Source organism: Trichechus manatus, unplaced genomic scaffold (assembly GCF_000243295.1).
Source record: "Trichechus manatus latirostris isolate Lorelei unplaced genomic scaffold, TriManLat1.0 scaffold00068, whole genome shotgun sequence".
Lineage (NCBI taxonomy): Eukaryota > Metazoa > Chordata > Mammalia > Sirenia > Trichechidae > Trichechus > Trichechus manatus.
Genome location: NW_004444004.1, coordinates 4,861,798 through 4,879,289, shown reverse-complemented (window position 1 = coordinate 4,879,289; position 17,492 = coordinate 4,861,798). Strand labels below are relative to the sequence as shown.

General features: G+C 39.4%; 1 protein-coding gene across 5 annotated transcripts in view; it reads right to left on the bottom strand.

Annotated features, from left to right (window-relative positions):
* The window catches only part of PAK3 (p21 (RAC1) activated kinase 3), a 339,855-nt gene that overhangs the window by 83,290 nt on the left and 239,073 nt on the right, over window positions 1–17,492 (bottom strand). For 3 of the 5 annotated variants that reach the window (XM_004379772.2, XM_004379773.2, XM_004379774.2), the window contains exon 1: window positions 5,339–5,513. In XM_004379772.2, coding sequence (XP_004379829.1) covers window positions 5,339–5,513 — 175 coding nt within the window. Of the gene's footprint in view, window positions 1–5,338; window positions 5,541–17,492 lie in introns of those variants that run through there. The other 2 variants (XM_004379776.2, XM_023734474.1) reach the window with 1 other exon arrangement.

The window sequence follows — 17,492 nt, the reverse complement described above, 5'->3', positions numbered from 1 at the left end:
AAAAAAAAAAAAAAGAGTCCCCTTTCTGAAATGCAGACACTTTTCAAAGTGCACTGCCATCTTCTTAAGGAAAAATTAAAGCTACTGCTGGCTTCTGGATGCTAGGAACATAGTTCGCCACATATTCTCTTGGTCTTGTCGCAAGGCAGTGTGATACAGAAGAACAAGCATAGGGTTTGGAGTCAGAGAGACCTGGGAGGCTTCTGGCATCCATCACTTGCTATGTGACCCTAGGCTGTCTGCTTAAACGCTTTGAGCTTAAATTACCTCATCTGTAAAAAGGGGATAATAAAGAGTAGCCATAAGGATTAAATGATTCAATATATGTAAATTATCTGGTACATAGCTTGGTACCCAGTGACCTGTCAGTAAATGGTAGATTATTTCTCATTTCTCTTGATTTGATTTACATTCAACTATCTCCTCCTACTCCTCTAGGAATAGGGGCCTTCGTACTCTTCCAGGCTCACCAGCTACCAAATCTCTCTGGATTCCCCACAAAGTGCCCATGAACTGTGCTCTCTACAGACACAGCCCTTCACCCAGCATTGCATGTCCTCTGAAACACACCTAATGATCAACTGCAGCACAAAACACAAGACAGAAGCACGCTTCAGAAGACACAGACGTCATAGTCATACAGAACATGTCACCTCCAAATGCAGCCTCACCTGCTTTTTTCCCACGTTCTTCCAAGCTTCAAGTCCTTAACATCGATTATTTTTAGAGGCACCAGGCCGTTTTCAGAGTCCTGGCTGCATTCGTATGCCTCATTGACTTTTCCTTATTGGTTTATTTATTCATGTTATTTATTTATTCATGTATATATTTATTTCCCACCTTGCTCCAAAATGGATGTCAGGTGGCTTACAAGAATACACAAAATGTAACATGATAGCATAAATTCAAAGTAAAAGGAAAAAAAAAAAGGTAGGAACATAAAATGCAGCCTGAAGGAAAGCTAATACAAAGGTGTATAGAAACCACAGAGTCCCATTACAATCGCTATGTGTGGGCCACACATTTGGCTCCAAGCTTTCTAATAGCCAACAAAAGAGAAACCTGATCAGTCCCACACTTCGCAGGGTCTATAAAATAAAATAAAATCACTTGTTCTGGGTGTCCTTTTCCTGGTCTAAATCCTGAATACTTTCCTATAGTGAAGAATCATAAAATGGTGGCAAATCGTCCCTCCTAATTTGCTCTAAGACCAAGATCCAGCTCCTAGAAGTCTCCAACAAAGATAGATCCTCAATCTTAAAATTACATCGACTACTTCTTATTTTTCTTCTACCTGTCTCGTGAAGTTCCACATGGTAAATGAAATGTAACTATTAAACAGACTTCTTTAAAAAAGAAAATAAACGAACACTCTCTGCTGTTAGCAAAGCAAATATTTTCATTTAAGTAATAAAATAAGACATTGTGACATTATTTCTAACAACAAAAACTGGGAAAGGACTCCAAATATCCAACAAAAAGAAATGGTTAAAAAAGCCATAATGCAACTATATGATGAAATATTATACACCATCAAAAATGATATTTATGAATCTTTTTAAAATGTAGGAAAATATTCATGATAAAAATGTTAAGTGGAAAGCAAGATACAAAACTAAAAAGCTAATATATTATATTAGCTATGTAAAAAAAGCATATGCTTATATATAGCCATAGAAAAAGTCTGCAAAGAAATCCACCAAAATGTTAACATTGTTTATTTCTGAGATTAATGATTATGGGTGATATTAATTTTTTTACATTGATAAAACTTCTATATGATGAGGGGGGAAAAAAGGACTAAGAGTAAATATACCAGTCCAGTTATCTTTGGGTTGTGGAATTTTTAATTTTGTAAAAAACTTCCTGTAATTGACATATAAATTCTAGCTAGGGAGAAAGTTACTTTATAAAACAAATGAAAATTTTAAACTCCTCTTCGCTTTATAGTTTTTTGGTTGATTGTAAGGTCTGGAATTATAGAAATGTAATAATACCTCACATTTACTTAACACTTTTAAATTTTACTTTTAGTAGCATTTTGATGTTTAGAATTATACTTGATTATCAAAAATATCCTGTGAGGTAGGCCAGGTATTACTATTCTCATTTAACAGTTGAGGAAACTAAGGCTCAGAAAAGCTAAGTGACTGACTCAGTCACAGTGATCAGTGGCAGAGCTAGGACTTAAACCCCGGTCTCTAGAACTCAAGTCCAGTGCTTTTTCCATTAGTTCAAGGCTGACTGTGGTGTCACCAAAGCAGTCACCATGAGGCAGAAACACAGAAACAGTAATCCCTCTTCACCTGTGAGGGTTAGGTTCCTGAACACGCCCCAAAGTAGGAGAATTCAGATGAAGAAATTATCATTTTTTGAGGAAAAAACAAAACTACCAGGCAAGGAAAGTGGGGTAGCAGAAGAATTTTGAAAGCCTTCATAAATCTTTTTTTTATGCTCAGTAAGACAGAACAATAACAACAGTATATTACATAAAAAGAATGAGTTTACATAATTTAAATTAGTAAGAATGATAGGCTCTACACAGTGTCCAGTTAGATCCTGAGATGATTTCCAGAACTGATGAGGATGTATTACACATTATGTTAGTGGAAAATGGGAGTGACAAAGAAGCAACGACCGAGTTGGACTGTTAACTCAAATCATGGATCTCCATGTTCCCAGAGTCATCTAAGTCCAATCCTGAAATTGTAACAACTTGCTTGTGGCTTTAGCTCTATCAAGCAAATGAATTTAAGTGGCCCACTACTTAATGACTTTGGCTCTTCTGAAGATGCTTTCTGTCTTCTAAAGTCTTTTTTGCAGACACTTTAGCATTTGTTTATACAGTTAACTAAATCATTCAAGCTTTGTCTGAAGGCAGCTGATGAGTTGTCCAGCAATGGTATTAAATGGCACGACTTAAATTCTGAAGACAGTTTCTGTACAATGTGTTTTTTTTCTTCGAAGGCATCATAATATCTCTTTATAGACATCTACTAAATCATTCAAGGTTTGAACAGATAAGATGTGACATGCAAAGGTTTCAATTTCATTACTTTCTTAGGGAAGCTTTGATCTTGTTCTAGAACTTTGTTCCTGTTGCTTCTAATTGTACTTGTCTCCAGTCCCATAGCCTACTAATTATCTTCATCATCACTTATGATAATCACTTCTGGGGTACTGGAAAATTCCCGAGGATCATCCTCTATCAGCATCACATCATTTGAATCGGTGTCAACAGGTTCAGATACAACTTCAGCCAATGATTGCTCCTGCACCAAATGTTCATCCTTATCAGTAGGTTCCTCATGATCCAAAGATTCTTTGTCTTTGAGAGGGACTGCTGAAAGATACTGTGCCATGTCTAGCCAAATCTTCTCCCAGGCTTCATTAATGATGGGCTTTGTTAAACTATCTAACGCCTCTTTTATTAAGAACACAGCATTAGTGATGGTATAGGAATCCCATGCACTAGGATCTTCAGACAGAGGAACCTTTGTAAGATTTTGTACAACAAAGTTATATATTAGTTTAGCATAAGTCTTCTTGAATGGCCGGATCAAACACTGATCTAAGGGCTGAAGGATCTGAGACATGCAGCTGGTTATAAAGATAACCTTAACATTAGGATGCACATTGGTAAATGCATCTGAGGCACCAAACGGACTGTGAAGAATCAGCAGGACGTTGAATTCAAGATTTTTTTCTTTTAAGTAGTCTTGAACTTCCACAAGAAAGCACTGCTCAAACCATTCCTTAAGGAGAGGAGGAGTCATCCAGGTTTTTCTGTTTGCATGCCAGTATACTGGAAACTTGGCTCGGTTTTTACCCCTGAGAAGATTTGGGCAAAGGTTTCTGTATAGCAGTAACGGTTTCACTATGAGATCACCTGAAGTACTGGCACAAAACAGAAGCGTCAGCCTCTCTGTTTTTGCTGACCTCATGTCAGCATCCGTTGGCTCTTGCTCTTCAAAAGGGCAAGTGGGATTATTCAAGGGCTTCCAAAGCATGGCGGTCTCAACAGCACCAAAGATTTGTTCACGTGCATAAACTCCTTCATTAATCACTTTCTGCAGTTCCGGAGGATACGACACAGGAGCTGAAGAATCTACTGGTTCTTTCTTTGGCATCATTGCCGCATAAGACTTGGTCTCCAGGTCATAGCGATACTTATATTTCTCAAACCACCCCTTGCTTCCAGAAAAACTTTTTTCTAGATCCTCTTTAGGGCCTGAAACTGGGTCATCAAAAAGTCCTCTTGCTTGGTCACAGATCCCTTGCATGGAAAGTGTTTCATTATTCTTTTGCTTATCTTCATTCCAGAGGTTTAGCATCATTTCCATCTTCTCCATCTTTCGGTTACGAGGGGTAAAGCATCTTTTAAGTGACGTCGATGTACAAGAGGCAATAGTGGCCCTAATAGCATTTTCAGTTTTCTTTATTGTACGAATTGTGGATTCATTAACACCATATAAGCGCCCCACGAACCTTTTTGTTTTACCTTGAAGAAGCAGATCAAGAATGTCCCTTTTGTCTTCTAAAGACATCACTCTTCTTGCCCTTTTGGCAACCTGCTGTGGTGCTGGTGTCCTTGTACTTGCTTCACTCTCATCTGCCTCAATAGTCACATCTATGGAAGCCATGTTTCAGCTTTATGCTAACCAATGCAACTTAACAATTACTTACTAGAGATTTTCTATCCCTGAGCATCACTCAGTGTTAGCATATGACATTCAAACACCAAATGGTACTATGAACAACACGGAGATAAATGATAATATATTACTCAGTGCAAACGGGGCTGATTGTATAAGAGACAACTGGCAGAAGAATAAGAATAACAGAGGAAACAAATGACTCAAAAGTTTGGGATATAGTCAGAGAAACAATATTGTGGCAACTCGGACTGACTCCCATATATGCAATTCAAAATTTTCAAAGTTGCTGAAAAGGTTTACAGAAATAAATCCACCTATACTCAAATTTCCAATAAGAACAACTTGCAGTTAGGAATGGATTACTGTAAATTCTACTCTAAGTTATCAGAAAGAAAGTCACTGTTTATATATTCAAGTTAGTATTGTTGCTATGATTTCCCTATGCTGAACATTATAAATCCAGTTCTATATAAAAGGCAAACACAGCTTAATTGTATTTTCCGTAAGCCCACAGTAAGTTAATCAAACATCCTCTGACAGAATGCAACCTCTGAAGATGTAGATGTAAAGGTCAGGCAGGCCCTGAATAGCCAACGCTCAAGAAATGACTACCCAAGAAAGAAAGTGATAATGAAAGAATAAACTAGCCCCTTTTCAATGCCCGGTCACTGATACTTTACTTTTATCCCCTCCTCCTGGGAAGATAGAGCGAAGCCTTGCTTTCTTATTCTTCTCTTCAGGGGCCATGGGAAGTGGTTTGGAGCTGTGGTTGAGTGCTGAAGAATCCCGGTTGTTACTATTCATCCTCAGTGGGGGAGCTGGGGGTTTTTCTTCATTATCCAGACCGTCAGACATTTTCAGTTACAACAGATTTCACAGCTCCTAAAGAAAAACAGGAGAAAACAGGAGTTAAGGAAGAAGAAATCTAAAAAAAAATAAAATCTTGGACATATGGGGCTTCTAGCAGTAGAAACAAAAGCATTGGTCTCAGGTTGTCTCCAGTTTTGTGTTAATAATTTTGAGGTGTTGCCTTCCTGGAGGGAAGGGAGTTGCCTCCCAAAGACCAATGATGCAATTTCCCAAACAGTAAAGTGAAGAGAAAAATGCACGGCTTTTTGATATGTATTCACAAACACATAAAACCCAAAAAAAAACCAAACCCATTGCCGTGGAGTCGATTCCAACTCATAGCGACCCTATAGGGCATAAGAACACTTGCTTTTCCCACAATGAAATTCTCTATTCTCTGCTGTCCATTCAGTCTTGTCACGAACAATTTACATACTTATTTCTTTAAAAATGCTATCCTGATAGTCATCTTTGTCAGGTAAACAACCTTAGTCTGAAATTGATACAGATTTGGCTGCCGATTGTTAATGGACCACAACAATGCCTTGTTAGTCACTTTAACATTGGGATGCCTTTGCGTCTGTTTCTTATGTGTGTCTGTCTGATTTACAGAATGCACCCTACTGTTTTATGGGAATGCACTGAGAAACAATCCAGTGAATCTGGCAGTTTTGGAAGAGTCAGAGAGTATTAACCAAAATGATGCCCCATCTTCTCCCATGCAGGGAGAAGATAAAGGTGGGCCAAATATCATCATGAGCACAGAGGAGCTTCAGAGGAGAAGTTCACTTCCTGAGGAGACACCAAAACCTTGTTCCCTGTCATATTTTATATCCTGGAAGAGGGAGCAACAAGAGAGTTGACAGGGATAGCAGGGTTATAGCAACTTATTTGCTCTTGATTTCATTATTCTTTAGCATCTTGTGCCTAGGGCTGAGTATATTCGAGTTTCATCTCACTCAGAGGGTAAAGTGAATTGGAAAAGCATGGACTCCCCAAGGCAATGCTCCTGTTTCCAGGTGTTCTCCTACTCTAACACAAGTTCTTCCATTAGGGCCCTGACACTTGCCAATGCAAGTCATGTGCTGGAAGTATCTTCCCAGTGAACTCCTAGTTTGAATACAAGGAAAATCAAATCCCATTGCAACAAAATCTCTGTAAACTTACTATGGAAAAAAACCCATTGCCGACAAGTCAATTCTGACTTACAGTGACCCTACAGTACAGAGTAGAACTACCCCATAGGGTTTCCGAGGAGCAGCTGATGGATTCGAACTGCTGACCTTCTGGTTAGCAACCAAGCTCTTACTATTACCTGGCATTAATATAGCAGCATAAGAACTCTCCAAACTCTCCAAAAACTATCACTTTATTCCGACATTTACTATAACAAACCTAAGTACAACAAAAACAAAAATAGAGGTCTCTTCATTAAACTGCTGGAGCCCGGTGGCGCAGTGGTTAAGAGCTGGTCCAACTCGACCACAATGGGTTTTTTGTTTGTTTGTTTGTTTTCATTAACTACTATAATGAGAAATAATCTATCATAATTTTTTTTAGCCCTTTAGGGGTTGTAATGTGTTCATTCTTTTCAATATTGAACTCTAAGTTACATCATGTTATGTTGAAAACTTTTTTTAAATTGCTATATTCTAAATTCTGTCAAACATATTCAGCTTTTAAGTACTCAAGAATATTAAAAAAAAAAAAAAACCCGTTGCCGTCGAATCGATTCCGACTCACGGGGACCCTATAGGACAGAGTAGAACTGCCTCATAGGGTTTCCAAGGAGCAGCTGGTGGAGTTGAACTGCCAACTTTTTGGTTAGCAGCCGTAGTAGCTCTTTAATCACTGCGCCACCAGGCTCTTAATATCTTCTTCATCTGCACATGTGACTGCTAACTATCTTGATTTGGACAAGAGATTTCTTTCCTTTGTCTTTGCCTAAGTTTCATGCGATGCGTTATCTTAACGAATTAAGACCAAATTTTGTATCTGTTCAGTAATCACGCTAGTGAAACTACTCAGTAATGTCTTGTTGCCAGTGACAACAATTTGATAAGCCTCACATTTTCCTATATAGATGAAACTACAGCACAAAATAAAATGAAAAGGTAACTGCCATGTCAAAGATAAAGTATAGTCATAGATACTACCGGTACTAGTAAATATTTTAACTAGAATATGAAACCTGTGCTAATGGGTCTACATTCTCCTTTGCATTTTGATTGTTGGTCCTTCTAAGTTCACTCTTTCTCCAGAAGAGAAGTGAGTTTAAAGGACTGATTTCACCAGTGGCATTATTCTGTACTTGGCAGGTTCATGGTTTAAATTTAGTCGCTGAGAAGAATTTTGCACCAGAAACAAGGCATTATGTTTTTTTGTTTTGTTTTGTTTTTTATTGTGCTTTAGGTGAAAGTTTACAGCTCAAGTTAGTTTCTCATACAAAAATTTATACACACATTGTTACGTGACCCTAGTTACTATCCCTACAACATGACAGCACACTCCTCCTTTCCACCCAGGGTTTCCCGTGTCCATTCAACCAGCTCCTGTCCCTTTTTGTCTTCTCATCTCGTCTCTGGACAGAAGCCGCCCATTTTGTCTCGTGTATCTACTAGAAACAAGGCACTATGTTTTTTGCCTTTTGTTTTTATTTTTTTTCCTCTTCACTTTTCTGGGTTCAAAAATACTGGCTGGATATGAGATTATCATCATGTAGGTCTCAGCAATACAGAATCTAGCTTGGTAAAAATAATAATATTTTAAAGTTATTGCAAGGAACTGAACATTTGGAAAGAAATACCTAGAAGACAGGTTTTTAAAAAGTGTGTTTCACAAGGGAAGAAATCCACCACTTTATAGGTGATAGATATTTTCTAATTACATACTACTTAAATTTCGATGACAGATGTCAGAGAAATAAGCATAGCCTCTTTAAAATGATAAACAAAGTTGATCTTGCATAAGGCTAGTAAAAATCTGGACCAGTTGAAGTTTCTAGTGCACCTACATAATTAAAAATACCATGATCCTTTGTTCTTGATAAATAGGAGCCCTGGTGGTGTAGTATTTAAGAGTTTGGTTGCTAACCAGAAGGTCAGCAGTTCAAATCCACCAGCTGCTCCTTGGAAACCCTGTGGGGCAGTTCTACTCTGTCCTATAGGGTCGCTGTGAGTCGAAATCAACTCAATGGCATCGGGTTTAGTTTTGGTTTTTAACATCAGAGTAGGGAGCCCTGGTGGCGCAGTGGTTAAATTGCTCAGCAGCAAACAGAAGGATCGGTGGTTCAAACCCACCAGCTGCTCCATGGGACAAAGATGTGGCAGTCTGCTTCTGTAAAGATTACAGCCTTGGAAACCCTATGGGGCAGTTCTATCCTGTCCTATAGGGTTGCTATGAGTCGGAATCAACTAGATGGCAATAGGTTTCAAACATTAGAGTGGTCTTTTTTGTTGCTAATTCCTTTCTCTGACCAGAGTCTAGAATGTCCTTGCTTCTATTCAGGCTGCCTGATTTGACCAGGTATTTTTTAGGTTGGGAAGAAAGGACTACTTGGGATATGAAACTCAAACCGTAATCTCCTATACTGCACTAGAAATTGCTGATCAAAATTTCAACAACACACAATTGCGGCGGTCTCTTTTGCAGACATTCGGCAAAGGATCCAGCTTATATGGCACAGCCTTCTACTGGCCACCAAACTGAAATTGTTTCAGTTCCATTCAGCTCATCAGGGGATACCAAGAGCAGTTTGAATAAACCTTTTACAGAAATGGAAATGAAATTGAAGAATCAATGTCTAGTTCCACACCAGGACCATGAAGCAGAGAAAGCACGTATCTGGGATATTTGGCCTGAACCAAACAGTCACGTCATTTACCTAGACATTTCAGATTTGGTTTTGTTTAAAAGATCCTGATATTACTTCAGTTCTTCACTACCCTTTAAAGGGCACAATTAATTACTCTTCATCATCTTCTAATGATTCCATATAATTCTCATTTAGTTACAAAAGAATAGTGTAGGAGGTGTTGTTATCTTTAACCTATCTTCAAAACAAACCAAAAACATTGGCATATTCCAAGGAAAGTTAAGTCACACTTTGAGAAGACCAGTGGAGAAAGGGCAGAAACCTACAAAGAAGCCTTGCTGTTAATGTATTCGTTTCCCAAGTGGGAGGTGTTTCCTACATTTGTTCAAATGAAGGAAAAAGGAGACTCTATTATGTTATGTTTGTAAACAGTGCCAATTTACTAAGCTAGGTCCTCCTCTGAGACAGCTTTCTACAAAGGATACTATTAATGGACCGCTCATTCTATCTGCCTATGATGTCATTATTTCCAAGAACTTGAAATAGACTCTTTTGTTTGGGGCGGCTGTAGGTTCTATTTCAAGAATTGTACAAAAGCACCATCATTCTCTAGGAACCGACTTTTTTCTTTTTTTAAAGTGTTTATCTTTACAGTTTAACTGTTCTCGTTCACTTCTGCAACAGGATGGAAACTTGCAAGTGAGTGGCACATTGGATGGATCTAGCCACAGGTCATTGATTTCACTTTTAGAGATTGGCCCTTAGCATTGTGGAGACCTAGCCAACTTTAATGGACAAACATAAACAGTTTATATCTGTCCACAAATTGGTTTCACACTTGGCCACTAGGTTTTTCAGCCAGAATTCAAATGGTTTCTGTTGATGGTGTATATTTTTGTTCCAGCCTTTCGGACTTACGTGGTCTATCAATGCTCTGTAATGATAATTGACATTCATCAACAATCAGAATAAACCACTTGATTGATTATAACCAAGGAGCCTGAACACACCTTTTTCAGAGTACTAAGAAAGATTATCTCCCTCTCTTTTCCTCCCTCTCTCCCTCCTCCCCCCTCTCTCTCTCTGTCACACACACATACACACACACACGCTCACTCACAGACGCATGCACACACAGCCCTTTACTGTTTTGCCTTTTGACATAAAGCTGTAACACGAAGAATTTTAGAGAAAAACTACAATCAAGAAGCATAGCAACTTTAGATGAAATGATTAGGCAGTATAAACAATTATCATTCATTATTCTCTTATTCCTCCAAAATGCATTCTCTCTCAATCCATGCAGTGCCAAACTAGATACTCAGGGAATGTTCAGTAGGATGAAAAGGAAGCCACCAACTTTCACGGATACAGAGGTCAAGGTAAACAACGGGTAAGCAACTAGATACTCTGGTTAATGTGGTCAAATGCATACTATGTCATATGTGTTGAACAGGATACTAGCAAAAATGCCAAATGTGCCCATTTGCCACAAGCAGTCACACCAGGTGCACGAAGGGTGAGAATCCATAAACACGGGCTATACAACTTGCAAGGCTATCCATTAAGTCACAAGCAATTGAAATAAACAAATACTCATCAGATCTGATGTCATCATATAAACATACCAAAACAACCGACATATCTGTATTATTCTGTCTGTTTTAAAAATCTAAATAACTGTTTATTTGCATATTTTCCCAACGAAAACCAAACTAATGCTGCCCTTCTTACAAAAGCAAAAGCCCAGGCCAGCAGATGCACAGCCACGATCTAGTAAACCCAGAGGTAAAGCTCCAACACTAGCGGCCATACAATGCTATTGACAAAAACTGGTGAGCACACGAATATTAAGCTTAATACCCTTTTCATATCAAACTAGAGGATCTAACACAGGACTGAAATATAGCCTAGGGCAAATTTCCAGGTTGAACTTCCTAATGTTTCTGAGATATTTACGTGAAGAAGAGTTGCAAGAAGCCTTGAGCTGATGAGGTAACAGCCCTACAATAACAAACTGACATGAGCACCATATGAAAGAAGGTGGACTTCAGGGTCTCAAAAATGTAGTATTCAATTAAAAAAAAAAAAGCTCTCACTATATTAAAACACATAGTAACAATACACGAGAGCATTTCAAAGTGCTAGAATTTGGGAAATCTTTTAAACAAGAGTTCTGCAGTTCAAACAGAACTGAACTTTTAATGGCAGCTTCTAGATTTCAAGGTAGTAGGTAAATACGGGCTTATAGTCAACCAACAAACAGCTCCATAAACAATGATATCAACACTAGGCTGTTCACTGTATATGAGGATGAGGACACTGCTTTTACTCTCAGAGTGATGTGTACACTGAATTGTACTTTGGTGGTGAGAAAAGTGATCCAAGGGTTACCTGCTGGCTCTTTCCAGGGCTCCCTTGAAACCAAAAGCATACATTTTCAAGACAGCTAGCTGAGCCTTCAGGTATAGACTGTGCCTGGGAAAGAAATTATGCTTTGTTAACTGGCCTATGTTAACACTAAACCCACTTATCTCGGCCTCATTATTAGCAACTGGACCAATTGTCTCAGACACTTATGACTGAATGTAAAAAGACATAGTATACTGTTTTTAATAGAAGAAGAAGAAGAAGAAGAAGGCGAAAGACAAATCATCTAATCTTCTGCAAAGGAGTATATTATGATTTGAAAGAAATATTACACGTTGCTTTGTATTTCTACAGCAACTTATCTGAAGACTTCTAGTGGCTTTTCAAACATTAATTCCTATAATATGCTAAAATATGAAAATGGAGAGAAAGAACATTCATCTTTGACAGGGAAGAGAAGGAGCCAGGTTTCGGTTTCCTTGCAGCTCTGAAAACCCACTGCCACTTCCAGACATGGTAGAAGGGGCAGTGCAACCACCAAGTACACCCAGCAGATGGGCCCAATGTAGCATTTCCATCTTTTCCCACACTGAACGTAGTTATCATACATGCCATTCCGCTCACTAGAACATAAGCACCTTGAGGAGAAGAGCCCCTTAGTTATAAGAATATGCCTTCATACCGCCTACTGCAGTGCCTTATTCCTAACTCACTGACAAACTCACTGCCGTTGAGTCAGTTCTGACTCAGAGCTACCCTATAGGACAGAGTAGAACTTCCCCATAGGGCTGGTGGATTCGAACTGCTGACCTTTTGGTTAGCAGCCGAGCTCTTAACCACTGCGCTATCAGGGCTTCAATCTTGTTCCTAGTAGGCATTAAATACATGTGTAAGGTAATGAAGTGGAACTCTGCATGTTTTATGCATTTGTTGCAGCTGTAAGTTTTTCATAATGTTGTATAAGCCTATATGCTTACTCATAGCAGGCTTAAGCCAAGAAGGCATGTTTGAAAATATTGGTACTAGACAAGCAACTGGATATCACATAGAAGCCGGCTACCATCTGATCATCAGCACCTCACTTTTTAATATATACAATTATAATGTCCAAAGACCTTTCATGTGTTACTCTTACTTGAGTCTGCCACCAATATTGTGAAGAAGGGAGCACCATTCCCATTTTCCACATGAGGAACTTACAAAACATAGAGGTTAAGTGACTTTCCCAAGGTCACAAGCAAGTGACAGAACCTAGGCGAAAATCTAGGGTCCCTTAAACTCTTCTCTTCTTAATTCCATTTCCAGTACACCAACACAATGTGTACCCAAGTAAACCCACAATCACACACACACACCCCATATATACACTCTTATCCTCCCAAAATAGTCATACAATATTTCCAGCTTTTTCACGTCAATCCACGTCAGGCTGGTACTTACCGATGTCATCTGCTTTTTCCATCCAAAGACCTGAGGATAGGTGACTTACTGACAGAGCTCCAACCAGTTTCTCTGGCTGGTTGTACCAATTCTTAGACAGCCCTGTTCTGGAGCTTGTCTGTTCTGGGGCACTCACCAAGGGAACTCTGCTATCAGAGACAGGGGTGTGCTGTTTCAGAGAGCCTCGTCTGAGAGATACCATTACAGTGTGTAACAGAGAGAAGCCATTTCTAAGATAATTTGATCAGGAGGAGCTGAGCTGCCTGTTAGGCAGGAGATTCGCTAAAGCAGCAGGACGAGCAAGGGAGGCACTAGCTCTTTTTACAGCTGCCTAGTTTCAATCTTAGATCCTGCAAAGGATAGCTCACCACTGACATACATACAGGCACACTTACACAGAGGACAGTCATGTTCCCTCACACACATACAAGCAAATGAGGTCAGTTCTGCTGCAGTCCTGTTCTTTACTTACACCTTTATGAGTAACTTCATTGTTTTCAAAGGGAACTTGACATGTCCAATAAGCCAGCATATTAGAGTTGCAAATTTCAATGTCAGGTTGCAAATCAGGAAATCGATAGGTATACCCCAACATCCAGACCTCATACACTGCATGTACTGTGAGCGACACATAGTTCTTTTTCAAATGACTTCTTAAGCTTCTAAATGTATGCAGCACCATACTTTACTATTCATTGTGTATGCTGCATGAGCCAAAACTGGCAAGAAAATGCTAATGATTATCTGATATGTGTTTATATTTGCAATCTGATACATTATTACAGGTTTCAGTTTTTCATTTCCAATGTTGATGCTTCTAAGACAAAATAAGATGTATAAGGAACAGAGGTAGAAATATTTTTAAGCATAAAATAGAAGTGATTATCCTAAAAGATGCCTCAAAGAAATGGCTGAGAAAAAGAAAAGTGGAGCAAAACCTAGTAATAAAATATCTCCTAGTTCCCACAACCGAGAATGCAGTATTCTTGGAAGCATTCAGATGGAACAAATTAGATGCAGACTAACAGCCCAATTGAGCAGATATGACAAATCAATGTCTTGAGTCTCTGGAGTTCTAGCTGCTTCCTGTTACTATTCATGAATGATAATTATACCCTTCCCTGATCCACCCCAGTGAAATATCCACGGATTTCCTCAACTTCAAGCTCAGAAGTTAATTTCCCAAATTTGCTAGGGTTTTCTGTATACCACATAAGTAGATGCCTGGGCATTGCTTTCCAGTCAGCATGTGTGGTAGCTCATCACCCTAGAACCTTCATCTACTTCCAGTTTCTCTGTACCCAAATCCATTTTCTCAGGGAAGGTGACTATTGCATGTCTGAAGAGAAGAGCTATATGGGGGCAATTGGGACCTGGTATTATTACCAAACTATGAATCTGTATCAATTTAGCAAACTCACATTTCACCAAATAAGTGACTTCTTACCAGAACTAGAGGCCAAAGAATTTGAGCTGGCATAAAATGCAGCAACTCTTCCTCAAGCTTTTATCCCTTGACCTGTTTACATGCTGCCTTTTTAAAAGAGCTGAGCATGTGTCTCACCATTTTATTTGGGGGCTATGATTAAGGAAGGGGAAATATCATCTACAAAAACTGGCTTCCTTCAAGTACTGAAGGAAGAATGGGACATGACAAGACTCATTTGACAGATATCCCACTTCACAAATGGTAGGGGACAAACAATCAGCAGGCCACGGCCTTAGTTGTAGGAATTCCTCACCTTCTACCTCCACAAAAGACAAATGTTTTACCTTAAAGAAAACTGGCCATGGGTCTAAGAAATGATTCTTATCCACCCAAATCATTTTCTCTATAAACCAAAAGCCTGATATGGAGGATGACCTCACAATTGAGCCTTTTGGCCTCCCCATGGATGATATCATTTGCAAGTTGTTGGATCCACCAAGTAGCTTGTTGTCCTAGCTGCCCATTACTCAAAAACCTGGTTGCAGCCACAACTGTTTCCACTAAAATTAAGATATGGCTCATCATTGGTTCACACTTGAGCTCTGCTTCCCCAGTGTGCCATACACACACCACTTGAGTCTTTTTGTGGCCCTGAGAAGCCACCAAGCTGAGGTCATAGGGCCCAGCCCTCACCTTGAAGGAAGGAAGATTTGGTAGCTTAGGAGGAAAATTACAGATAAGGCAGAAGCAGAGTTTGGGGCAAGTAGTTGGGAGTCAGCAGGCGTGAGGGTGAATCAGTCAGCAGTTCCCAAATTATTCCTGTGGAGCCTGGACTGTGGCCTAGAACACATGTTGACAAAAAGTTTGGAAAGGGGAGGGGGGGAAGCTGGGAATTTGTAATAAAAATAAATAACTCTGTATTAAACAATGTTCAGCTCCGACTTCGTTCTCATTTGAGATTGATTCTGATGAATTCCCTATGTCACAGCACTCACAATCATGTTAGGCCAGCCACCAGCTGGTTCTGTGGTCTTTTGCAGGTCGCCTAGTCACGCCCTATACTTTTCTGCACAGCTCAGTAATGAGGTTCTATTGGTTACACAGCTGCATAAAGAGGAGAAAGAAAAGATGTTCTAACATTGCTTTTCACAGAAAAATAACAAACCAATTACCTACTTTGTCCTTGTTGATTTCTGATTGACTTTCATTTCAAAGACTCCTGAGACCAAAACAGAGACCTACTACCATTTGAGGAATCAGATAGTAATGCCAAGAATAAGATCTATCAAGAAGGCCCCTTAAACAACCCATCTGTGCCTGCATTCATTTACTCAAACAACAAATATTTATTAAACTTATGTGCCAGGCACCATGCTAGTTGCTGGCAGTAAAGAGATAAATAAGTGTCCAGCCCTGAGTGTGATTCTGGGCTCAAGTAGTGGCTTTTAACTCTGGCTACACATTATATATAAAATGTATGTAAAATAATACAGACAAAAACATAACAAGTAAGGGTGTATGTACTGCCAAATGAAGAATGCGGGAAAAAAAAAAAAAAAAAAAAAAGAGGGGCTCCAGTACTTCAGAAGAGGGCGAGACTCTATTGACTGATGCTATCCTATAGGATCACTGTGAGTTGGCATCGACTTCACAGCAATCGGTTTGTTTTTTTGGTTGATCCTATTGTATGGGAAATCAGTGCCAATAACCATACCAGCATACATGAGGAAAGTGTTTGCTATTGTTACAAAGAATATCACTGCCTTGTCTTTTGTCCCCATGCCACCCACATTCATTTAGCAAACATATACTATTGAGTGCCTACTATGTACCAAGTATTGTTCCAGGTACAGGGGTTACACAATGACAGATGAATAAGGACCCGTCTCTGTCTTCAAAGAGCCCACAGTCTAGTGAGGAAGGCACACATGCATACATACAATAGGAATACATTGTACTAAAACCCAGGTAGGCACAGGATGCTTTGGAGGCACATGGCAGGAAGGGTAACTATGTTCCCAGAGGGATCAGTGGATATAGCATTTGACCAGGATGAGAGGAATTCACTGGGATTTGAAAAGTGGAAAGTACTAGGTTGGTGTAAGCTGTTACTATTCAACAGTATATTCCAACCTAAGAATATTCCCAGCTTGTGAGACTAAGTCTTTAAGCCTTAGGTCTTAGTTTCTGCTGAACTAAGTGATGCTGATGCTGTGTATGGAAGAGAACAGATCTGAAACCTTTGGAAGAAAGTCACATGTGTGAGACTTAAAAGAGCAAAGATACTGGCTCCCGATAAACTACAGAAGAAGACATCAGTATGGCCTGACACAAAGCATTTTCTACAACTGTAGCAACATATGAACAGGACAGATCTCTTTTGGGGGAATGCATTTGGAAGATAACACTTGGGGAAAGAAATTCCTTCTTTTCACATTACATTTAAGAACTAAGTTGCATCTTATTATGCAGTTTTAACTTTGGGGGTTAACTTGGGGTCAGTAGGTCTTTTATAAACCCAGAAGATTTGTCTCCAACAAAGGAAAAGTGACTGATTCCAGCTCCATTTCTTGATTATTCTGTGATCTTGAGAAAATCATTAAACTTTCATAAATTTATTCACTCATTTAGCATGTATAGAGTGTCTATTATATACCTAGATAGGCAGAGGATGGTTTGGAAGGAGAGGGGAGGAAGGGTAGCTGATGCTGCCCAGAGGGGTTCAGAGGATTTAGCACCTGAGCTGGGTACTGAAGAATGAGTAAGAGTTCACCATGCTCTAGGGCAAAAGCTGAGCAAAGTACACTTCCCGCCCTGAAGGTGACTTAAAAGTATAATGGGCTGTGGCCAAGACAGCTCAGTGTGAAGCTAAGAACGGGTTGCCATAGAAGGACAAAAAGATGGCCCCTCTAAAAGCCTGGAGAATGAGATT